General features: G+C 54.0%; 1 protein-coding gene across 1 annotated transcript in view; it reads right to left on the reverse strand.

Moving 5' to 3' along the window:
- The window catches only part of CNGB1 (cyclic nucleotide gated channel subunit beta 1), a 226,273-nt gene that overhangs the window by 169,372 nt on the left and 30,845 nt on the right, over window positions 1-26,056 (reverse strand). Inside the window, exons 11-16 of the mRNA XM_073659858.1 lie at window positions 23,628-23,721; window positions 14,260-14,296; window positions 14,161-14,185; window positions 14,051-14,065; window positions 12,741-12,807; window positions 12,347-12,383 (exon numbers count right to left, since the gene is read on the reverse strand). Of these exons, the coding sequence (XP_073515959.1) occupies window positions 12,347-12,383; window positions 12,741-12,807; window positions 14,051-14,065; window positions 14,161-14,185; window positions 14,260-14,296; window positions 23,628-23,721 (275 nt within the window). The remainder of the gene's footprint in view (window positions 1-12,346; window positions 12,384-12,740; window positions 12,808-14,050; window positions 14,066-14,160; window positions 14,186-14,259; window positions 14,297-23,627; window positions 23,722-26,056) is intronic.

The following is a 26,056-nucleotide window of genomic DNA, read 5'->3' on the forward strand; positions in this document are numbered from 1 at the left end:
CAGTTTTGCTCCGCTCTGCTTGTTCACCGCACCTGCAGTTTTGCTCCGCTCTGCTTGTTCACCGCACCTGCGGTTTTGCTCCGCTCTGCTTGTTCACCGCACCTGCGGTTTTGCTCCGCTCTGCTTGTTCACCGCACCGGCGGTTTTCCTACGCTCTGCTTGTTCACCGCACCGGCGGTTTTGCTCCGCTCTGCTTGTTCACCGCACCTGCGGTTTTGCTCCGCTCTGCTTGTTCACCGCATCTGCGGTTTTCCTCCGCTCTGCTTGTTTGCCGCACCTGCGGTTTTGCTCCGCTCTGCTCGTTCGCCGCACCTGCGGTTTTGCTCCGTTCTGCTTGTTCGCCGCACCTGCGGTTTTGCTCCGCTCTGCTTGTTCACCGCACCTGCGGTTTTGCTCCGCTCTGCTTGCTCGCCACACCTGTGGTTTTGCTCCGCTCTGCTTGTTCACCGCATCTGCGGTTTCGCCCTGCTCTGTTTGTTCACCGCTCCGGAGGTTCTGCTCTGCTTGTTCACCGCATCTGCGGTTTCGCTCTGCTCTGCTGTCCACCGCACCTGCGGCTCTGTTCCTGTGTCCCAGTCTGTACTGGTTCCTACCTGCCAGTACCCGCCTGTCTGCATGTCAGCCGTGCCTGCCTGTGCCCACCTGTCTGCATGCCAGCCGTGCCCGCCAGTGCCCACCTGCCTGCCTACCAACTGTGCCTGTCAATATCCATCTGTCTGCATACCAGCCGTGCCTACCAGTGCCCATCTGTCAATATGCCAGTCTAATCTGCCTGTTCCTGCATTTCCCGGTGTGGGTCAACAGCTGTGACCGGGGTCTGACCTGGAGTAGCACTTGGTCCCTCTGCTCGGTTCCACCCGGGTTCACGGAGTCGACTGAGCCGCCGTGCGATACTTAGTCACGCCCCTCCAGGCACTCCTCGGTTCATGGTACAGTGGGATCACTAATCACGCTCACGCCAGTCAGTCCGGGCGCGAGCGTAACAGTTTGCTCAGGCCATGGTTCCCGTTGAGCCCCACGGCCCTTCGCTCTCAGAGACATTTGAATCCTTGTCTGGCGAATACGTGCACCAAGGAAAAAATTTTTCGCAAGCTGAGGCCCAGGCGATTTACGCACTAGCCCAAATGGATCTATCAGCACTCGTTCCTGCGGATCCACCACGGTACTATGGGGATCCAAAACGAAGCCGTGAATTTGTGGAGCAATGCATGCTGCATTTCAAATTCTATGCTCACTATTTTCCTACCGATCGGGTTAAAGTAGCATTCATGATGTCCTACTTAGCGGGTGATGCCTTGAAATGGATCACCCCCCTATGGGAAGCATGGGATCCTATCGTCTCTAACCTGCAGGCCTTCCTGGTGGCCTTTTTAATGGTCTTCGATGACCCTAATCCTGAGGCTTCTGCTAAAGCTTCCCTTCCCAATATCCCGGAGCAGCCCCGATGGGTAATGCGTGTAGGTAGCCTACTAGTTTTCCAACCCGAAGAGACTGTTGCCCACCCAGAATCCACACAGGATGACTATGCTCCACAGAATACTTCTCTTCGCAACCTCAAGAGGCAGTCCAGACGTGCAAGGCATAGAGGTAAGCCGTCACTCCAGGTTCTGTCCTCCCAAAGACCTCCTGTTCCCCAGCCTGTAGAGGCAGCTATCCGCACAGAATCCATGAAGGATGACTATGTTCGTCAGGCAAAGCAGAGGCCAGAACTCAGTCACAAAATCGGATTGTGGTCCCGCTGTGGTTGTTTGGGATCCCCTGACTGTCTTTGTCCAGCGAAGGTTGGAGAATCCCAAGACATTAGGCCGGTAGGAGAGGCTGCCTTTGGGGTTAGTGTTTCCTCTCCACAGATGACTATGACTGTCTCCATGGCAAGTGAAGGCCTCGGATTAACCGGAAGTTTCAGGCTTAAAGCCTTGAAGAGTCGGCGTCTGATTCCCGTCCGACAACTCCAGAATCCGGTTTGGGCATTGTCAGCAGAAGGACGAGCCCTACTCAGAAACAGTCAAAATATGTCTGTACAAATTAAGCTCCAGATTGGAGCATTATACAGTCATGGCCAAAAGTATTGAGAATGAGACAAATAGTAATTTTTCCAAAGTTTACTGCTTCATTTTTTGTAATGGCAATTTGCATATACTCCTGAATGTCAAAGAGTGATCAGCTTAACAGCAATTACTGTACTTGCAAAGTCAATATTTGCCCAGAAAATGAACTTTAACCCCCAAAACACATTTCAACATCATTGCAGTCCTGCCTTAAAAGGAGCAGCTAACATCGTTTTAGTGATTGATCCATTAACACAGGTGTGGGTGTTGATGAGGACAGGGCTGGCGCTCAATCAGTCATGATTAAGTAAGAATGACATCACTGGACACTTTAAAAGGAGGCTGGTTCTTGGTATCATTGTTTCTCTTCAGTTAACCATGGTTATCTCTAAAGAAACACGTGCAGCCATCATTGCACTGCACAAAAATGGCCTAACAGGGAAGAGTATCGCAGCTACAAAGATTGCACCTCAGTCAACAATCTATCGCATCATCAAGAACTTCAAGGAGAGAGCTTCCATTGTTGTCAAAAAGGCTCCAGGGCGCCCAAGAAAGACCAGCAAGCGCCAGGACCGTATCTTAAAACTGTTTCAGCGGTGAGATCAGACTATCAGCAGTGCTGAGCTTGCTCAGGAATGGCAGCAGGCTGGTGTGAGTGCTTCTGCACGCACTGTGAGGCGGAGACTCTTTGAGCAAGGGCTGGTTTCAAGGAGGGCAGCAAAGAAGCCACTTCTCTCCAGAAAAAACATCAGGGACCGACTGATATTCTGCAAAAGGTACAGGGAGTGGAGTGCTGAGGACTGGGGCAAAGTCATTTTCTCTGATGAATCCCCTTTTCGATTGTTTGGGACATCTGGAAAACAGCTTATTCGGAGAAGAAGAGGTGAGCGCTACCACCAGTCTTGTCTCATGCCAACTGTAAAGCATCCTGAAACCATTCATGTGTGGGGTTGCTTCTCAGCCAAGGGAATCGGCTCACTCACAGTCTTGCCTAAAAACACAGCCATGAATAAAGAATGGTACCAGAATGTCCTCCATGAGCAACTTCTCCCAACCGTCCAAGAGCAGTTTGGCGCCCAACAATGCCTTCTCCAGCATGATGGAGCACCTTGCCATAAAGCAAAGGTGATAACAAAATGGCTCATGGAACAAAACATAGAGATTTTGGGTCCATGGCCTGGAAACTCCCCAAATCTTAATCCCATTGAGAACTTGTGGTCAATCAAGAGACGGGTGGACAAACAAAAACCAACAAATTCTGGCAAAATGCAAGCATTGATTATGCAAGAATGGACTGCTATCAGTCAGGATTTGGTCCAAAAGTTGATTGAGAGCATGCCAGGGAGAATTACAGAGGTCTTGAAGAAGAAGGGGCAACACTGCAAATATTGACTTGCTGCATTAACTCATTCTAACTGTCAATATAACCTATTGGTCCTCATAATATGATTGCAATTATATTTCTGTATGTGATATAAACATCAGACAAACACTAATAAAAACCAGAGGCCAGCAGATCATGTGAAAATATAATTTTGGTGTCATTCTCAAAACTTTTGGCCATGACTGTACATGAAGAAGTTCACATTCCAGGTGCTGACTGGTTTACCCACAGGTCATCCAGAGCCAAGAGATCTAGTGCCCGCTCAGGTCTGGAGATCCTGCATGGTGTATCCTGGGGGACTGCTGAGGTACAAGGGGTGTCTAGTCCCCATATCTTCAGGACAGTCAGCAGTTTCTTCTTCTTCTTCTTCACCAGATCTGCTAGTCGCTGACTCGCTGTGCGCTGAAGTCTCCGAAGGAAGAGAAGCAGAGGCATTGTCCCCACACAGTCTCGATGATTCTATCAATGATCTGGCTTTAGGCGCGACCCTGCCTCGCAGACGTGTCATCTCTGAAACCAGACTGAAGTTGGTCCCTAAGCAAGGATCCTCCATCTCTAACAAATCTGGCAATAAGTCCATCAAGGTGGTGGCTACCTCCAAGTCTCCGCACCCCTCCAACCAGGCGGAGGACCTCCAGTTGCCTCCTGAATCCTCCGTGGTGCTACCTGATAACAAATGGAGAGAGACTTTTCTGCACCCTGTACCTAGTACTCCGCCCACTTCATCCAGTAAGCTTGGCAAAGTGTAAGTCAAGGCGGTAGTTACCCCCGAGTCTCTGCACCCCTCCAACCAGGCGGAGGACTTCCAGTTGTCTCCTGAATCCCCCGGGGTGCTACCTGATAACAAATGGAGAGAGACTTTTCTGCACCCTGTACCTGGTACTTCACCCACTTCATCCAGTAAGCTTGGCAAAGTGTACGTCAAAGCGGTGGTTAACCCCGAGTCTCTGCACCTCTCCAACCCGGTGGAGGACCTCCAGTTGTCCCGTGAATACTTTGGGGTACTACCCGATATTAACAAGTGGAGAGAGACTTTCCTGTGTCCTATTCCTGGTACTTCACCCACTTCCTCTGTTGCTGAGGATGGCTCGATGGGAGGAAGCATCCTAGTCACCAAGATGGTGAGACCAGTTTCATTCCCTCTAGTGGACAGAAGATGTAATCTTCTTGAAGAGAAGGATCGGCCTCCAAATTCTCTGCAGAAATCCTTGCTGGCTTGAAGAAGAGGGGGCGTAAAGGGGGGGTACTGTAACTTTCCTGGCGGCGTGCTTGCATGGCTTACCATCTCCCACCATGCAAGACCGCAATCTTACCTTTCAGGCCAGGCTGCACACTTTTGCTCCAGTACCTGCTGTCTCTTGTCTGCTGGCTTAGGGCGTCGGTGCTGTTGCTTTCTGATTCTTAAAGCTACAGTGTGCGCAGTCCTAATGGGTCCCCAGCCTATTGCTGTGAGTCACTGGATACTTAAACCCCCTCCACCCAGTAGGAGGTGCCTGAGCAACACTTTCTTACAGTCTGTTCTGTGCAATTGTGAGTTGCCAGGTCCTGTCCTGACTCTAGTCTGTCCGCCACCCTGGGGGCTGAGTACCCAGGGCCGCTACCTGTATCTCTGACTTGTAGTCAGTTTCCGCCACCCTGGGGGCTGAGTTCCCAGGCTCGTTCCTGTATCTTGTTCCCGGTTCAGTTCCTGTCTGAACAGTGTCCTAGCCCGTTACCTGTTTGTCTCTTTGGCCGAACCTTCCCTTTTCAGTGTCTGACCCTGCACCTAACTCCAACTCTCTGTCTCTGTACTTCTGTTTGTGAGTTTTCTGTCCACTCGCTACTTCATTGTAAGTACCTTGTGTGTATCTGGTTCTGCTTGTCCCCTTTCCCTTCCTCCGTAACTACCTCCTGTGTTCTAACCATCTTCCTGTATTTTCCAGTCTGTTCCATGTGAACAGAGCCCTGTCCTGTCTGCCTGCACCTTCCGCTCTGTTCTGCTCTGCTTGTTCACCGCACCTGCGGTTCCACTCTGCTCGTTCACCGCACCTGAGGTTCCGCTCTGCTTGTTCACCGCACCTTCGGTTCCGCTGCGCTCTGCTTGTTCACCGCACCTGCGCTTCCGCTGCGCTCTGCTTGTTCACCGCACCTGCGGTTTTGCTCCGCTCTGCTTGTTCACCGCACCTGCGGTTTTGCTCCGCTCAGCTTGTTCACCGCACCTGCGGTTTTGCTCCGCTCAGCTTGTTCACCGCACCGGCGGTTTTGCTCCGCTCTGCTTGTTCACCGCACCGGCGGTTTTGCTCCGCCCTGCTTGTTCACCGCACCTGCGGTTTTGCTCCGCCCTGCTTGTTCACCGCACCTGCGGTTTTGCTCCGCCCTGCTTGTTCACCGCATCGGCGATTTTGCTCCGCTCTGCTTGTTCACCGCACCTGCGGTTTTCCTCCGCTCTGCTTGTTCACCGCACCTGCGGTTTTGCTCCGCTCTGCTTGTTCACCGCACCGGCGGTTTCGCTCTGCTCTGCTGTCCACGTCACCTGCGGCTCCGTTCCTGTGTCCCAGTCTGTACTGGTTCCTACCTGCCAGTACCCGCCTGTCTGCATGTCAGCCGTGCCTGCCTGTGCCCACCTGTCTGCATGCCAGCCGTGACTGCCAGTGCCCACCTGCCTGCATACCAGCTGTGCCTGTCAATATCCATCTGTCTTCATACCAGCCGTGCCTACCAGTGCCCACCTGTCTATATGCCAGTCTAACCTGCCTGTTCCTGCATTTCCCGGTGTGGGTCAACAGCTGTGATCGGGGTCTGACCTGGAGTAGCACCTGGTCCCTCTGCTCGGTTCCTCCCTGGTTCACGGAGTCGACTGAGCCGCCGTGCGACCTTGGTCGGACCGAGTTGATACTTAGTCACGCCCACCCAGGCACTCCTCGGTTCATGGTACAGTGGAATCACTAATCATGCTCACGCCAGTCAGTCCGGGCGTGAGCGTAACACTGTCCTTTACTAAGCTGAATCATCTCTGTGATTAGAATAGTAAGTTCTTTTGTTTATCCTTTTTATTTTCTGTAATTGTATACACTGTATTGTTTTGTTATCTTTGTAAAACCTTTTGTATATATTTTTATAAACGCTGCGTATCATTCTGGATTAAATATAAAATGTAATAGTTCTGTTTCTTTTGTTCTGTAAACCACACCCCGAAGCCATATACGCTACCAGAACCTGGCCTCCATTCAGCCTGTATAACGACTGGTGGTGGCAGTGAGTAGTTCTTGGGATATCGTGGAGTTGGCGGGGGTTTATATACATTCCATGTGTTGGAGGCGGAGGTGTATATACCATACACTCACTGTTAGTTTCCCAATAACCGGCCTCTTAGTGGAAACACCCTGCGGCCTCCTCCGTTATTCGCATAATCGTCTGGATGATAGGGGGCAGCAGAGACCTGTTCGTGACAAAAAGATAACAGCATGGTGGGTAGCGAGACCTCCTGGCTGTGATCTTTGATAATTGGTGGCAGCTGTGGGATCGGTGTGGTCTCTCTGGTGTCATCCTTTAACAACATGTAATGGAGGATGACCAGTAATGGTGGATAACCAGCAATGGTGGACTGGTACGGTGAGCTGTCGGAGGGCAGAGCCCCTGGTGGTGGGCTGCGAGACCCCTCTAGGGCACTGATGGCACCATCTATGCAGAGATAGATGCGATGTAAAGAATCCTATAAAGATAAATGGTGGCCAGTTGCGGGGCTGAGGCTTTCTCAGCAGCCATTACTATATTTTGTGTACGGATACAGGGGGCTAACCATGGTGGTACCGTCAGGGTGCGCCCATCACTGACTGGTGGGGTAAGAACACCTGACCTGTGGTAGGACCTCAAAATACAGAAGTGTGCGAGGATATGTGCACAGTACAGGTCCTGACTCCGGGACCCCCGCCCATGGGGCAAATGAGGAGCGAAACGTCACATTGGAACAGAGGCAAAGTGTGGACCCCCTCCATGTGCACCATATAATACTAGGCTGGTACCGGCCCGCAGTGCAGCCTCTGCCGGAGGAGACGGAAGGACGCCACAAGAACAGCGCAAACCTTTATTCCGAAATCACCAAAGTGAAAAACTGCAAATTCTCAACTCACATGTGTCCTCTATGACAGATTCATGGCTGGGATGGTGGGGAAGGGGCGCAGGCCCGACTAGGAAGGGGGGGGGGGGGGAAGGGGCGCAGGCCCGACTAGGAAGGGGAGGAAGGGGCGCAGGCCCGACTAGGAAGGGGGGAGGAAGGGGCGCAGGCCCGACTAGGAAGGGGGGGGGAAGGGGCGCAGGCCCAACTAGGAAGGGGGGGGAGGGGCGCAGGCCCAACTAGGAAGGGGGGGGAGGGGCGCAGGCCCGACTAGGAAGGAGGGGGAAGGGGCGCAGGCCCGACTAGGAAGGGGGGGGGAGGGGCGCAGGCCCGACTAGGAAGGGGGGGGGGGAAGGGGCGCAGGCCCAACTAGGAAGGGGGGGGGGGAAGGGGCGCAGGCCCAACTAGGAAGGGGGGGGGGAAGGGGCACAGGCCCGACTAGGAAGGGGAGGAAGGGGCGCAGGCCCGACTAGGAAGGGGGGGAAGGGGCGCAGGCCCGACTAGGAAGGGGGGGAAGGGGCGCAGGCCCGACTAGGAAGGGGGGGAAGGGGCGCAGGCCCGACTAGGAAGGGGGGGGAGGGGCGCAGGCCCGACTAGGAAGGGGAGGAAGGGGCGCAGGCCCGACTAGGAAGGGGAGGTAGGGGCGCAGGCCCGACTAGGAAGAGGGGGGGGGGCGCAGGCCCGACTAGGAAGGGGAGGAAGGGGCGCAGGCCCGACTAGGAAGGGGAGGAAGGGGCGCAGGCCCGACTAGGAAGGGGGGGAGGAGCGCAGGCCCGACTAGGAAGGGGGGGAAGGGGCGCAGGCCCAACTAGGAAGGGGGGGGGGGCGCAGGCCCGACTAGGAAGGGGGGGAGGGGGCATAGGCCTGACTAGGAGGGCGGGGGGAGGCCGCAGGCCCGACTAGGAAGGGGCGCAGGCCCGACTAGGAAGGGGGGGGGAGGGGCGCAGGCCCAACTAGGAAGGGGCGCAGGTCCGACTAGGAAGGAGGGGGGAGAGGGGCGCAGGCCCGACTAGGAAGGGGGGGGGCGCAGGCCCGACTAGGAAGGGGGGGGGCGCAGGCCCGACTAGGAAGGGGCGCAGGTCTGACTAGGAAGGGGGGGGGGGCGGGGCGCATGCCCGACTAGGAAGGGGGGGGGAAGGGGCGCAGGCCCGACTAGGAAGGGGCGCAGGTCCGACTAGGAAGGGGGGGGGAGAGGGGCGCAGGCCCGACTAGTAAGGGAGGGGAAGGGGCGCAGGCCCGACTAGGAAGGGGGGGAAGGGGCGCAGGCCCGACTAGGAAGGGGGGGGTGGAGGGGCGCAGGCCCGACTAGGAGGGGGCGCAGGTCCGACTAGGATGGGGGGGAGGGGCGCAGGCCCAACTAGGAAGGGGAGGAAGAGGCGCAGGCCCGACTAGGAAGGGGGGGGGAGGGGCGCAGGCCCGACTAGGAAGGGGGGGAGGGGCGCCGGCCCGACTAGGAAGGGGAGGAAGGGGCGCAGGCCCGACTAGGAAGGGGGGGAAAGGGGCGCAGGCCCGACTAGGAAGGGGGGGGGCGCAGGCCCGACTAGGAAGGGGGGGAGGGGCGCAGGCCCGACTAGGAAGGGGGGGAAGGGGCATAGGCCTGACTAGGAAGGGGGGGAAGGGGCATAGGCCTGACTAGGAAGGGGGGGGGAAGGCCGCAGGCCCAACTAGGAAGGGGCGCAGGTCCGACTAGGAAGGAGGGGGGAGAGGGGTGCAGGTCCGACTAGGAAGGGGGGGGGAGGGGCGCAGACCCGACTAGGAAGGGGGAGAAGGGGCGCAGGCCCGACTAGGAAGGGGCGCAGGTCTGACTAGGAAGGGGGGGGAGGGGCGCAGGCCCGACTAGGAAGGGAGGGGAAGGGGCGCAGGCCTGACTAGGAAGGGGGGGGGAGGCAACAGGCCCGACTAGGAAGGGGGGAGGGGCGCAGGCCCGACTAGGAAGGGGGGGGGGGCGCAGGCAAGACTAGGGAGGGGGGGAAGGGGCGAAGGCCCGACTAGGAAGGGGGGGAAGGGGCGCAGGCCTGACTAGGAAGGGGGGGGCAGCAGGCCCGACTAGGAAGGGGCGCAGGCCCGACTAGGAAGGGGGGGGGAGGGGCGCAGGCCTGACTAGGAAGGGGGGGGAGGGGCGCAGGCCTGACTAGGAAGGGGGGGGAAGGGGCACAGACCCGACTAGGAAGGGGGGGGTGGAGGGCGCAGGCCCGACTAAGAAGGGGTGCAGTTGTGATTATTAGGGACACAGTCATGACTAGGAGGGGGTACATATAATTTGATCAGAGGTAACAGTGGTGTCAGGTCTGCGGTGCAGTGCACATTGGTGATGCCGGTGCGACATACTACATACAACAGACTACAGCTGAAGGCAGAGACGGGGGGTCGGGGATGGGACGCGGCTCCTTCGTCTTCTGTTTTCCATTTGTTTCAGGGGTAATTAAACCCCACTCCCCCCTGAAACAAAGGAGAAGAGAAAACGATTAACAGAGATTGTGCTGCCACGAGAGACGCGTCCCGGCCACGAGCGGGCGAGACCCTCCGCATCACACCCCATGAATACGGCCGTCCATCCACAGAGAAAGAAAGAACACCCCTCTCCAGTGAGACGTGGAAGAACAAATACAGACGTAACCACCGCCGCTATAACACGGGCACACCTGCCTGTATATAACCACCGCTGCTATAACACGGGCACACCTTCCGGCACGTAACCACCGCTGCTATAACACGGGCACATCTGCCAGAACGTAACCACCGCTGCTATAACACGGGCACACCTGCCTGTATATAACCACTGCTGCTATAACACGGACACACCTGCCGGCACGTAACCACCGCCGCTATAACACGGGCACACCTGCCTGTATATAACCACCGCTGCTATAACACGGACACACCTTCCGGCACGTAACCACTGACGCTATAACACGGGCACATCTGCCTGTATATAACCACTGCCGCTATAACACGGGCACACCTGCCTGTATATAACCACCGCTGCTATAACACGGACACACCTTCCGGCACGTAACCACTGACGCTATAACACGGGCACACCTGCCTGTATATAACCACCGCTGCTATAACATGGACACACTTTCCGGCATGTAACCACCGCTGCTATAACACAGGCACATCTGCCAGAACGTAACCACCGCTGCTATAACACGGGCACACCTGCCTGTATATAACCACTGCTGCTATAACACGGGCACACCTGCCTGTATATAACCACTGCCGCTATAACACGGGCACACCTGCCTGTATATAACCACCGCTGCTATAACACGGGCACACCTGCCTGTATATAACCACCGCTGCTATAACACGGGCACACCTGCCTGTATATAACCACTGCCGCTATAACACAGGCACACCTGCCTGTATATAACCACCGCCGCTATAACACGGGCACACCTGCCGACACGTAACCACCGCTGCTATAGCACAGGCACACCTGCCGCCACGTAACCACTGCTGCTATAACATGGGCACATCTGCCGGCATGTAACTACCGCCGCTATAACACGGGCACACCTGCCGACACGTAACCACCGCTGCTATAACATGGGCACACCTGCCTGTATATAACCACCGCTGCTATAACACGGGCACATCTGCCAGCACGTAACCACCGCTGCTATAACACAGGCACATCTGCCGCCACGTAACCACCGCTGCTATAACACGGGCACATCTGCCGCCACGTAACCACCACTGCTATAACACGGGCACACCTGCCTGTATATAACCACCGCTGCTATAACATGGGCACACCTGCCTGTATATAACCACTGCCGCTATAACACGGGCACACCTGCCTGTATATAACCACCGCCGCTATAACACGGGCACACCTGCCGACACGTAACCACCGCTGCTATAACATAGGCACACCTGCCGCCACGTAACCACCGCTGCTATAACATGGGCACATCTGCCGGCACGTAACTACCGCTGCTATAACACGGGCACACCTGCCTGTATATAACCACAGCCGCTATAACACGGGCACACCTGCCGTCACGTAACTACCGCTGCTATAACATGGGCACATCTGCCGGCACGTAACCACCGCTTCTATAACATGGGCACATCTGCCGCCACGTAACCACCGCTGCTATCACACGGGCACATTCTGCCGCCACGTAACCACCGCTGCTATAACATGGGCACACCTGCCTGTATATAACCACCTCCGCTATAACACGGGCACATCTGCCGGCACGTAACCACTGCTGCTATAACACAGGTACATCTGCCGCCACGTAACCACCGCTGCTATCACACGGGCACATCTGCCGCTACGTAACCACCGCTGCTATTACACGGGCACATCTGCCGCTACGTAACCACCGCTGCTATTACACGGGCACATCTGCCGGCATGTAACCACCGCTGCTATAACATGGGCACACCTGCCTGTATATAACCACCGCCGCTATAACACGGGCACATCTGCCGTCACGTAACCACCGCTGCTATAACATGGGCACACCTGCCTGTATATAACCACCTCCGCTATAACACGGGCACATCTGCCGGCACGTAACCACCGCCGCTATAACACGGGCACATCTGCCGCCACATAACCACCGCTGCTATAACACGGGCACACCTGCCTGTATATAACCACCGCTGCTATAACATGGGCACACCTGCCTGTATATAACCACTGCCGCTATAACACGGGCACACCTGCCTGTATATAACCACCGCCGCTATAACACGGGCACATCTGCCGGCTGATAAGTCTGTATAAAAGTGTTTCACCACAAGTATAAAGAGCAAACACGATAGAACAGAAGAAACATGGACACAGCGGGGGGCACTTACTTCCTTCCGCCTGACACAGTGTAATGTTGTGAGAGTCCTGTGAGAGAGGAAACATTCATTACCGTCATGTAATGTACTGGACATCGTGCACAGTCTGCACGCGCGTCTACAGGTGCACTGCGGGGGGCATCGCACTGCGGGGGGGGGGGCAGGGACAGAGGCGGAGAGGCGGAACGGGCAACGTCTCCAGTGATGGGCGCAGTGCGGCATCCATGGCATGGAGAAGAGACACTGGGACTTGGTGTCTGAGGGGAGGCCGAGGAGAAGACACCCCTCTTATAAGAGACATATGCTGGGAAGGAATGGGGCTGGTACAGACTTTGCTTTGGATCCCAGGAGTTAACCCTCTGGCCCCCAGACTGCTGGCTGCTCACCCTGTGCTGGCTGATGTTACCTGCTTTGCAGTAATTACTGGCTGTGGAATAACCTTCTCCAGCCCCTGACTGATCCAGCTCAGGACCCTGCAAGGAAATGTGACATCAGCACCTGGTGACCTCACCCAACGACGTTAGCACACCGCTTGACCTCACTCAATGGCATCAGCACACCTTGTGACCTCACCCAATGACCTCAACACACCTTGTGACCTCACCCAATGACCTCAACACACCTGGTGACCTCACCCAATGACCTCAACACACCTGGTGACCTCACCCAATGACCTCAACACACCTCGTAACCTCACCCAATGAGCTCAACACACCTCGTGACCTCACCCAATGAGCTCAACACACCTCGTGACCTCACTCAATGAGCTCAACACACCTCGTCACCTCACCCAATGAGCTCAACACACCTCGTGACCTCACCCAATGAGCTCAACACACCTCGTGACCTCACCCAATGAGCTCAACACACCTCGTGACCTCACCCAATGAGCTCAACACACCTCGTGACCTCACCCAACGAGCTCAACACACCTCGTCACCTCACCCAATGAGCTCAACACACCTCGTGACCTCACCCAATGACCTCAACACACCTGGTGACCTCACCCAATGACCTCAACACACCTCGTGACCTCACCCAATGACCTCAACACACCTCGTGACCTCACCCAATGAGCTCAACACACCTCGTGACCTCACCCAATGAGCTCAACACACCTTGTGACCTCACCCAATGAGCTCAACACACCTCGTGACCTCCCCAACGAGCTCAACACACCTCGTGACCTCACCCAATGAGCTCAACACAACTCGTGACCTCACTCAATGAGCTCAACACACCTCGTGACCTCACCCAATGAGCTCAACACACCTCGTGACCTCACCCAACGAGCTCAACACACCTCGTGACCTCACCCAATGAGCTCAACACACCTCGTGACCTCACCCAACGAGCTCAACACACCTCGTGACCTCACCCAATGAGCTCAACACACCTCGTGACCTCACCCAATGAGCTCAACACACCTCGTGACCTCACCCAATGACCTCAACACACCTCGTGACCTCACCCAATGACCTCACCCAATGACCTCAACACACCTCGTGACCTCACCCAACGACATCCGCACAACTTGTGACCTCACCACACATGGTGATGCAGAGGTAATCACCCTAAATTCCCATGATATGTCAATAGTGGAGGCTCCTATGTGTGGGGATTGATGGGATCAGTCACCAGGGATGTGAGGAATCATCATCCAATCACACATAAATCATGGGGGAGGCAGGTGTGATAAACGTGTGGGGTGAATACCTGGTGCTGTCAGAACTGCATCCCGCACATGGAAGAAGAAGGGAGAGAAGCGTCAGGTCACACGTGATCAGACTCGGGGGCCACCAGTCACATGGGGCCGGGTCACTCACCTGCGACTAGAGTCCTTCCGGTTCACTGCAAGCAAAAGACAGATCCTGAGTGCAAACCCTTCCCAGCAAGGAGACTGACCTGTGTGTGCGGACCCTCACCTTCACGAGGCGCCTCCTCCTCTTTAGGCTTCTCCACCTGTTCACATGAAAAAATATCTTAACTATTTAAAACGTCCCATGTACATGTCCATCCTGTTTGGGCATTAGCGGGACACACTACAACTTCTTACTATATACACATTACCAGTAAAAAGTTTGGACACCCCTATTCATGCAATGGTTTTCCTTGTTCTTAGTGGATTGTGCACATTGTAGATTCAGCCAGAGGGCAGCAAAACCACGAATAACAAGGAGTACAAAAACAGATGTGACCCGGAGCAAACTGTGCCCCCTCAGATTCCCCCTGTGCCCCCTCAGATTCCCCCTGTGCCCCCTCAGATTCCCCCTGCAGCCCCTGTTGTGCTCGCCCTCGGCTCCTCTCACCTGGAGTGGCTCCAATGGACGGATCTGCATGATCCAGAGATCACATGTGGGATCCCTAACCTCCAAAATGAGTCTGCACCCAGCAGGGGCAATGATGGTGCACAGCTCCATACAGCACTGAGACAAGTCCATAACTGTCCTGAGCCGGTATATGGCAAGAAACACTCAATTAAGAGGCACCCCAGTCCATCATTACTCTAAGACATGAAGGTCAACTTGAAGGTATCCTCAAGTGCGGCCACGAAAACCATTAATTGCTATGATGAAACTGACTCTAATTAGGATCATCTGTGACGACACAGCGTCTAATCTTAATTAGCCAGACGTCTAGATTTGTTAAGCCAAGAAAAATACATTCAAAAGTCAACACAAAGATAATAGTGTATGTGTTTCTTTGGCTGGTCAAGAAGGACAGTGACTCAGTGTTTGGGAACAATGATGTTTGTTACTATGCTAATTGCCAGCTAGTTGTTCATTTACAAGAGCAGGGGGATACCAACTATGCAAATTGATTAAATGCTCAAACAATGAGACCTGAGCCCTGCACCTTCCAAGCTTCCTAATCTTGCCGCTACCTCCTCTCTGTGGGAGCCTGCAAAAAATGGGGGGCCACTGGTTGAGGTAGTTGGCCCTGAAAGCCCCAAAGTCGCAGCTGATCTGTTCCCGGCGGATCAGCAGATGGGTGAGACTGTGTAATTTGCCCCATCTTGCCCCATCTTGTGTATTTGCTGGGACTGTTCTGTTATTAATTGCTGGTGGTTCAATAAAGTATTGCCACACGGTTTACCATCACCCTGTGCTGTCTGGGTAGTATTACACCCACGGAAGACCCCGGGTCTTCACACCATTCCAAGAAAGAAAGATGAAGAATGACCTCTGCTGCAAAGGATAAGTTCATCAGAATTGCCAGCCTCAGAAACGGCAAACTGACAGCGGCTCAGATTACGGCTCATAAACTATGCCCGGACATCAAGCAGCAGAGGACAGAATAACACTAGGACCGGACATGAGATCAGTGGAAATGTACTGCGCTCTGAGGAGTCAGAATGTGAGATTTTTGGTGGCAATCGCCACGTCTGTGAGACGCAGAAGAGGAGAGCGGAAGGTTTCTACTTGTGCGGAGCTCGTGTGAAGTATGGCCGTGTGGTGCAATGGTGGGGGGGGTGTGTAAAGCATGGTTGGGCGGTGTGATGGTGGGGGGAGTGTGTGAAACATAAGGGGAGGTGTGATGGTAGGCGGTCTGTGAAGCACAGAGGGGCAGTGTGATGGTGGTGGGTACATGAAGCACGGAGGGGCGGTGTGATAGTGGGGGGGTGCATGAAGCACAGAGAGGCAGTGTGATGGTAGGGGGTGCATGAATCACAGAGGGGCGGTGTGATGGTGGAGAGTGCATTAAGCACGGAGGGGCGGTGTGATGGTGGGGGGTGCATGAAGCACGGAGGGGCGGTGTGATGGTGGGGGGGTGCATGAAGCACGCAGGGGCGGTGTGATGGTGGGGGGGTGCATGAAGAACAGAGGGGCAGTGTGATGGTGGTGGGTGCATGAAGCACAGAGGAGCGGTGTGATGGTGGGGGGGTGTGAAACATGAGGGGTGGTGTGATGGTTGAGGGTGCATGAAGCACAAAGGGGCGGTGTGATAGTGGGGGGTGCATGAAGCACAGAGGGGCGGTGTGATGGTAGGGGGTGCATGAAGCACGGAGGGGCGGTGTGATGGTGGGGGGTGCATAAAGCACAGAGGGGCAGTGTGATGGCGGTGGGTGTATGAAGCAAAGAGGAGCGGTGTGATGGCGTGGGGTGTGTGAAACATGAGGGGCGGTGTGATGGTTGGGGGTGCATGAAGCACAGAGGGGCGGTGTGATGGTAGGGGGTGCATGAAGCACGGAGGGGCGGTGTGATGGTAGGGGGTGCATGAAGCACGGAGGAGCAGTGTGATTGTGGTGGGTGCATGAAGCAAAGAGGAGCGGTGTGATGGTGGGGGGTGTGTGAAACATGAGGGGCGGGGTGATGGTTGGGGGTGCATGAAGCACAAGGGGAGGTGTGATGGTGGGGGGTGCGTGAAGCACAGAGGGGCAGTGTGATGGTGGAGAGTGCATTAAGCTGGGAGGGGCGGTGTGATGGTGGAGAGTGCGTGAAGCACAGAGGAGCGGTGTGATGGTGGAAAGTGCGTGAAGCACAGAGGAGCGGTGTGATGGTGGAAAGTGCGTGAAGCACAGAGGGGCGGTGTGATGGTGGGGAGTGCGTGAAGCAAAGAGGAGCGGTGTGATGGTGGAAAGTGCGTGAAGCACAGAGGAGCGGTGTGATTGTGGGAAGTACATTAAGCATGGAGGAGCGGTGTGATGGTGGAAAGTGCGTGAAGCACAGAGGAGCGGTGTGATTGTGGGAAGTACATTAAGCATGGAGGGGCGGTGTGATGGTGGAAAGTGCGTGAAGCACAGAGGAGCAGTGTGATGGTGGGGAGTGCATTAAGTACGGAGGGGCGGTGTGATGGTGGAAAGCGCGTGAAGCACAGAGGAGCGGAGTGATGGTGGGGGGGTGCATGAAGCACAGAGGGGCGGTGTGATGGTGGAAAGTGAGTGAAGCACAGAGGGGCGGTGTGATGGTGGAAAGTGCGTGAAGCACAGAGGAGCGGTGTGATGGTGGAAAGTGCGTGAAGCACAGAGGAGCGGTGTGATGGTGGGGAGTGCGTGAAGCACAGAGGAGCGGTGTGATGGTGGAAAGTGCGTGAAGCACAGAGGAGCGGTGTGATGGTGGAAAGTGCGTGAAGCACAGAGGGGCGGTGTGATGGTGAGGAGTGCGTGAAGCACAGAGGGGCGGTGTGATGGTGGGGGGTGCGTGAAGCACAGAGGGGCGGTGTGATGGTGGGGGGTGCATTAAGCACGGAGGGGCGGTGTGATGGTGGAGAGTGCGTGAAGCACAGAAGGGCGGTGTGATGGTGGAGAGTGCGTGAAGCACAGAGGAGCGGTGTGATGGTGGAGAGTGCGTGAAGCACAGAGGGGTGGTGTGATGGTGGGGAGTGCGTGAAGCACAGAGGAGCGTTGTGATGGTGGAAAGTGCGTGAAGCACAGAGGAGCGGTGTGATGGTCCGGGAGTGCGTGAAGCACAGAGGAGCGGTGTGATGGTGGGGGGGTGCATGAAGCACGGAGGGGCGGTGTGATGGTGGAAAGTGCGTGAAGCACAGAGGAGCGGTGTGATGGTGGGGGGATGCATGAAGCACGGAGGGGCGGTGTGATGGTGGAAAGTGCGTGAAGCACAGAGGGGCGGTGTGATGGTGGGGGGTGCATTAAGCACGGAGGGGCGGTGTGATGGTGGAAAGTGCGTGAAGCACAGAGGAGCGGTGTGATGGTGGGGAGTGCGTGAAGCACAGAGGGGCGGTGTGATGGTGAGGAGTGCGTGAAGCACAGAGGGGCGGTGTGATGGTGGGGGGTGCGTGAAGCACAGAGGGGCGGTGTGATGGTGGGGGGTGCATTAAGCACGGAGGGGCGGTGTGATGGTGGAGAGTGCGTGAAGCACAGAAGGGCGGTGTGATGGTGGAGAGTGCGTGAAGCACAGAGGAGCGGTGTGATGGTGGAGAGTGCGTGAAGCACAGAGGGGTGGTGTGATGGTGGAAAGTGCGTGAAGCACAGAGGAGCGATGTGATGGTGGAAAGTGCGTGAAGCACAGAGGAGCGATGTGATGGTGGAAAGTGCGTGAAGCACAGAGGAGCGGTGTGATGGTGGGGGGGTGCATGAAGCACGGAGGGGCGGTGTGATGGTGGAAAGTGCGTGAAGCACAGAGGAGCGGTGTGATGGTGGGGGGGTGCATGAAGCACGGAGGGGCGGTGTGATGGTGGAAAGTGCGTGAAGCACAGAGGGGCGGTGTGATGGTGGGGAGTGCGTGAAGCACAGAGGAGCGGTGTGATGGTGGAAAGTGCGTGAAGCACAGAGGAGCGGTGTGATGGTGGGGAGTGCGTGAAGCACAGAGGAGCGGTGTGATGGTGGGGGGGTGCATGAAGCACGGAGGGGCGGTGTGATGGTGGAAAGTGCGTGAAGCACAGAGGAGCGGTGTGATGGTGGGGAGTGCATTAAGCATGGAGGGGCGGTGTGATGGTGGGGAGTGCATTAAGCACAGAGGAGCGGTGTGATGGTGGAAAGTGCGTGAAGCACAGAGGAGCAGTGTGATGGTGGGGAGTGCATTAAGCACGGAGGGGCGGTGTGATGGTGGAAAGCGCGTGAAGCACAGAGGGGTGGTGTGATGGTGGGGGCTGCATGAAGCACAGAGGAGCGGTGTGATGGTGGAAAGTGCGTGAAGCATGGAGGGGCAGTGTGATGGTGGGGGGGTGCATGAAGCACGGAGGGGCGGTGTGATGGTGGAAAGTGCGTGAAGCACGGAGGGGCAGTGTGATGGTGGGGGGCTGCATTAAGCACGGAGGGGCGGTGTGATGGTGGAAAGTGCGTGAAGCACAGAGGAGCGGTGTGATGGTGGGGAGTGCATTAAGCAGGGAGGGGCAGTGTGATGGTGGAAAGTGCGTGAAACACAGAGGGGCGGTGTGATGGTGAGGAGTGCGTGAAGCACAGAGGAGCGGTGTGATGGTGAGGAGTGCGTGAAGCACAGAGGAGCGGGGAGTGTGTGAAGCACAGAGGGGCAGTGTGATGGTGGGGGGGTGCATGAAGCACGGAGGGACGGTGTGATGGTGGAAAGTGCGTGAAGCACAGAGGAGCGGTGTGATGGTGGGGAGTGCGTGAAGCACAGAGGAGCGGTGTGATGGTGGGGGGGGTGCATGAAGCACGGAGGGGCGGTGTGATGGTGGGGAGTGCGTGAAGCACAGAGGAGCGGTGTGATGGTGAGGAGTGCATGAAGCACAGAGGAGCGGGGAGTGTGTGAAGCACAGAGGGGCAGTGTGATGGTGGGGGGGGTGCATGAAGCACGGAGGGGCGGTGTGATGGTGGGGAGTGCATTAAGCAGGGAGGGGCGGTGTGATGGTGGAAAGTGCGTGAAGCACAGAGGGGCGGTGTGATGGTGGGGAGTGCATTAAGCAGGGAGGGGTGGTGTGATGGTGAGGAGTGCGTGAAGCACAGAGGAGCGGGGAGTGCGTGAAGCACAGAGGGGCGGTGTGATGGTGGGGGGGGGTGCATGAAGCACGGAGGGACGGTGTGATAGTGGGAGCTCTGCTGGTGGTGATTTATCACAGGCCCCCCATCTGCTGCCACCGCCATCACATCATCTCTGTCACAAGACAAGGACCCAGAACATCCTGGCGATGTGACCGAGGAGAGGGATGGAGGCTGCGTCCAATGACACGGCCTCCACAAGCCCTGGACTATTCTCCGATATCCCTTCTGTCTCTCTCAATAATATATACAGTGACGAGTAAAAGGGTAACAATGTTCTGAACTTTTGACTTCCAGGCTCTTTATGTCACCATCCACTACTGCTCCCAACGTGAGACTCCCATCATTTTATAGACCATCATCGTGGTTATCTCTCATACATAAATGTGACTATTCCCCATATGATTAGTTCTGCAGATTCTCGTCAGGTCACTGCATTGTTACTGTTTTGCTCTTGGTGGTTCCTGTATACTCCAAACTACAACCTGTTGTCACATAACAGCTCAGTGTGTTATTAGGTTGATTCCCAAGTGAAAGCTCACTGGTTCTTATCCAGGAGCCGCCATTAAGATTCCCAAGAAAAGAGAAGCAGCATCATCCAGCTCATCGATGGCGGTCTCTCAGCCAAGAACATTGCCAAACTGCATCATGTGAACGCCACGACAGCTGGAAGAATATGGAATGAAGTCCGTCCATTCACAAGCCAAGAGGTGGACGTCCTGGCAAAATACCGGAGTCAACAAGTCGGCTCATCACAAGGTCTATCAGTTCTGGAGCAACAAGCACGGCAGTGTAGGCCGCTCATATGCTTCGTAACAGCAAGTTCACAGACGTCCATGCAAGCGCCGTGCGACGCACGTTACACAAGTCTGGAATGGTGGCCCGAAAAAGGGCGAAGAAGCCTCAACTTCAATATTGTCATGAGAAGTGTCGGCTCGAGTTTGCAGAAAAGTACAAAAAATGGACAGTAGAAGATTGGAAACGGGGGATTTGGAGTAACTAGACGAAAGTCAATAGACGGCTCTGATGGGGCAAATGGGTCTGCAAGAAACAAGGGAAAAAGGGGCTAACGGATCGATAAAGTGAAGGAACTGTCGGTGAAGGAAGTCTGATGATATGGGGTTGTTTCACAGCCAAAGGCGTTGGATACTTGACCAGGATCGATGGTGGTCCCAATGCTGAGCTATATGTGAGGATCCTACAAGACGAGTTACTTCATACACTCGAGTACTATGGGAATGAAAAGGACGACATAGTGTTCCCGCAGGACAGCGGCCCGAAGCATACGCCGAGATTGGGGAAGAAATGGTTCAATGACACGAGGTGCTGGATTGTCCCCAGACCTCACCCCAATCCAACACTTGTGGGAAGAAGTGAAGAATGATCTGTATACAGACCCAAGTGAGGCAAACCGTCTGCACCAACAGTGGGAACGTGTAGAAAAGACCTGGGATCAGATTTCGGTTGAGACATGCTTGAATCTGATCGAGAGTTTGCCGAGAAGGACTCAGGCAGCGGTGAAAGCCAAAGGTGCTGTGAGGACCCGGGGTCTTCCGTGGGGGTAACGCTACTCAGACAACACAGGGTGCGGGTAAACAGTGCGGCAACACTTTACTGACCCACAAAGCGGACAATAAACACATAGAACAGTCCCAGCAAATACCCAAGATGGTGCAAAATTACAGAGTCTCACCCTTCCTCCTCCACCTGCCTGGGATAGAACAGCTGCGACTTTGGAGACTTCCAGGTCCGACTACCTCAACCAGTGGCCCCCCGCTTCTGGCGGACCCCACAAAGAGAAGGTAGCGGCAACATTAGGAAGCTAGCAGTCCATCGAGGTAAAAGGTCAGGAGACCCGAGGGTCCCACCCTGGCCTCTCCGAGAGTTTCCATGGGGCCAGGCGAACGGTGGGTCCCTCCTGGCAACCCCAAACAACACATCCATGGGGCCAGGTGACTTCATCGTCCTCTCCTGGACTCCCCAAAATGTATCTGTCTCTCTGATGGTTAATGGAGCAGATCTGTATCTTTCCAGTCACGGCCGATACCCTTAGGCTATGTGCCCACGATGCAGGAATGCTCCGGATTTTTTTCCTGAGCTTTTCTGCATCTCCCTGGCATGTGGATTATACATGCGGATTGTACATGCGGATTATACATGCGGATTATACATGCGGATTGTGCAGGCGGATTGTGCAGGCGGATTGTACATGCGCATTGTGCATGCGGATTGTGCATGCGCATTGTGCATGCGGATTGTGCATGCGGATTGTACATGCGGATTGTACATGCGGATTGTACATGTGGATTGTACATGCGGATTGTACATGCGGATTGTACATGCGGTTTCCTGCCAGGGACATGCGGATGTGACGCGTTCTTCACATGCATTTCCGCATGCGGGTTGACAAGCGATTTTAGCATCACTTGGAAAGTGCTTGACAACTTGGTCACACTATATAAATCCATGCAACCGGCAACCGGCATATATAGAGTGACCGTAAAAGAATGGTAAAAAATAAAAAATAAATCTATACTTACCTTCTGATGGCCCCCGCAGTCTTGCTTCGCTCCATCCTGGCTGACGGCAGATCGCGATACACTGAAGGACCTGCCGTCACATGACTATGACGTCAGCGCAGGTCCATCAGTCCACCGCGATCTGCCGGCAAGCGAAGATAAGTGCAGCGGGGGCCATCAGAAGGTGAGTATAATATTTATTTTTTATTTTATTCTTTTTTACAGGTTCTACGGTACCCGGGTCCTGAGGAGAGTCTCCTGTCCTCCACACCCGGGTACCATCCGCACATTGAAACGCATGGAATCCGCATGTACAGATGCAGTGATGCGTAATCCAAGTGATTCAATGCAAGTCAATGGCGGCGAAAACGCAGCGCTTCCAATTGGTAGTGTTGCGTTTTTTTCCGCAATGATAATCCACAGCGGATTTCCGCAGCATGTGCACAGGACAGCGGATTATCATTGGGGAACATGGCAGACCTTCTACCAAGCGGTTTTTAAGCGTTTCTGCAGCGTTTTTGCCGCTGCGGAAACGCTTAAAAAACGCATCGTGGGCACACAGCCTTAGACTAGAATCATTTAGAATACAAATCTGTGTCTCTTTGCATGCCATGCAATCCATCTGCTGTCCTGAAGGATGTCCCCCATTCTCCTTATAAAGTTTTTCTGATGTTCCTTGATTCTCTGTCCCAAAGACTGACTCCTACAGAAGCATATCTCCTTTTTAAATGCACATCCACAGGTCAAGGTTTTTTTTGAGGGCAGCCTCACAAGGCTCAGCTATCATTGTTTTAGCTAATCCATTTACATAGTTGGAATCACAGGGCTCTTGTAAGTAAACATCAAGCTGACTTTTAGTACAATTTGTCATTAGCATAGTAAACATGATTCTTTCCAAATGAATAGAATTCGACATTCAATGTTATACAAATACTGGTCTGTCTATAGCCACAGAGATACACATATATTACAAGTAAATGTAGACACAATAGAGCTTAACAAATCGAAACGTCTGGCTTATTAAGATTTTATTCTGTATCGTCACAGGTGGACTCACGAAATAGAAATTAACATCTAGATTTTTAGGAGCAAAACGGTAACAATGCAGTGACACGAGAAGAATCTGCAGAACTAATCATATGGTAAATAGTCACATTTATGTATGAGAGATAACCACGATGATGGTCTATAAAATGATGGGAGTCTCACGTTGGGAGCAGTAGTGGATGGTGACATAAAGAGCCTGGAAGTCAAAAGTCCAGAAAAGTATTACACTTCTGCTGATCAGTGTATGATAAAGCCACGTATACAGAGAAGTGGCACTGCGCACACACTATGGGGAGGTGCCACGTCTCGCGCTTTGGTTGCCCTCACTCACCTCCACATTCTTTGGGGTCACAGCTGCCATCTCTGGTTGTGGCATTACTTTTCCAAATCCTTGCTTGAGCCAGTGCAATACTCCACTCCCAGCGCTGAAAGACAAGGTCATTCCCTGTTAAGCCACCGGGGGGCAGCAAACAATAGAGAGGGGTGTGACATTCGGTGTATGGGAGGCGGAGACCAGTGCAAGGGGACGGTCTCTTCGGAGGCCTCCTAGCATACCTTCCAACTTTTGAAGATCAGAAAGAGGGTTAAATTATGCCACGAGAAATTTTGACCGCACCCCAATCCACGTCCATTTACCATTTTTTTCGCCCCTGGCAGGAGGAGTTGTCAGAGGGGCGCTGGTAATAAGGGGCATTCAGCAGACTGCAGGGCGCAGACTCAGATCCAGGACTGTCTGCTGGGACTAGAGATGAGCAGATGGACTCCGGGGTCTCTGGTCGGTGGTCCCTGGCGGATGGACAGGAGGTCGTGAATCTCTCACCTCCCGGTGTCCCCCGCGGCTTCTGATCCCCCCGGGCCGGAGCGACCTCATCTTGTGGATTATTTCAGTTCCTCATTCACAGTCGGAGCCGCCAGAACTTTCTCATCTCTATGTAGCTTCACTATACGACATCCGGCGTCTGTAAGGCCGTGTTCACACAGTGCAGAAAAACTCCACAATAACAATCTTCTCTGATTATTGCGTGTTTGCTGTTTTTTATGCTTTTTCCGCCTTATTTGGCAGATGTGAAGCTGTGCTTTTAATGTGTTTTTATAGTATAGAAAAGCTTTGATTCTGCACATAATGAAGGATCTGCAGTTTTTTTTACCTGCGATATTTTTACGCTGCAAAAAAAAAAGAGGGAAAAAAAGCACCAAAACCGCAGAGTTCAGCGGCGTCTTCAGACCACAGGGGGCGCAGTTCTCATGGAATCACATCCACTTTGCTTGGACAGTTAAACAGCAGAATTTTTGTGCAATAAAAGCAGCAGAAAATCCGCAGCATTTACGCTACATGTGAACAAGGTGTAAAGGTCCAATCAGCGTGGAGGTGATTCCATGAGAACGGCGCCCCCTGTGGGCCGAAGACGCCGCTGAACTCTGCGGATTTGGAGCATTTTCTCTATCGGCTTCTTCTGAAAAAAACGCAAAAAAACCCAAACACCGGGACATTTATAAGCGAAGAATCAAAGCTTTTCTGGAATATTAAAATCTCGGCTTCATCTCGGCCCCCAAAATCGCATCAAATAAGGGGGAAACGCAGAAAAGAAACGCAGCGAACACCAATAATCAGAGGAGATTGTTACTGCGCCGAGTGGTGCGAACACCGCAGAAAAAAGCAGCAAAAAGAACGCAGCATTTACGCTAAGTGTGAACACGGCCTCAGTGTTACCGGTTTATTACATTTTTTATGGGTTTAATAAAGAAAAAAATATCAATCACGTCATTTTTTTACGCCATTTACCGAACCCCGCTGTGTTCTGCGGGTCGTTACCATTACAGGGACACAAATATGTCCATATTATTTGCTGATTTGTGATGTTTATTATTATTGGTTTAAAGCGCATTAATAATGACAATATTTTAAGTGTTTTTCATTGTTTTATCCTATAAAATTACTAAAAAAAACAATCATATTCTCCCTCTAGAATCCATAGAGATACTCTGCTGTGTACAAAGTATCAGGTGATAGGAAAGACGATGATCCGGCTCCACTGACGCCAATGGTAAAAACAAAGGTCTTTTATTTAGATTAAAAAAAAACCCAAAATATCCAGATGGCGATAATGTAACTGCAGCCGGTGGAAGAACGATCCTAGAAGGGAAACATGGGGGCACCAAGGAGCGGTGCGCTACCGGACGCGTTTCCAGCGAAGACCGCTCTTAAACTTGGCATGAATAAGTGTCAGACATACGGGCCGGACCCGTCTTATGCCGGCACTAATCAAGAAGAGGCGCAGCAGGCGGGTGACAACCCAAGATTGCAAAAAGAATTGTAAGAGCCGCGAATTAAAAAGTAACAGGAATATTAACAACGAGAATGAGACACCGAGTCAGTAATGCAACAAACTCTTCTCTATAGTTTAAGCCTGAGGGAATTCTAGTATCCAGTACAAAAATCCAGAACGCCTCTGTGGCGCCCTGCTGTGCATTGGTGCCACAGATCTTACAGGGGTGCATGGACGGATTCCTCCACAAGAGGCCCTCATAGCATACACACACCTCCACCTTAGACCACCAGAGGGAGCCCGGATAGGGATATAAAAAGGGAAGGTGGAGCTAGGCAGTCAGTCTAGAGAACAGTTTCCTCAGGGGACAGAGGTAGTTCCAGTCCCTCTAGAGAGAGTTCAGACTCATAAAGCTCAGACTAGTGAGCCTAAGGCGTGCCGATGCCATAAGAGCGGTGAAGAGTAGCGAGGCCTACTGCCAGTGTGAAGCCTA

Source organism: Phyllobates terribilis, unplaced genomic scaffold, assembly GCF_046119375.1.
Source record: "Phyllobates terribilis strain yellow unplaced genomic scaffold, ASM4611937v1 Scaffold_14__1_contigs__length_39327217, whole genome shotgun sequence".
In the NCBI taxonomy this organism is placed as follows: Eukaryota; Metazoa; Chordata; class Amphibia; order Anura; family Dendrobatidae; genus Phyllobates; species Phyllobates terribilis.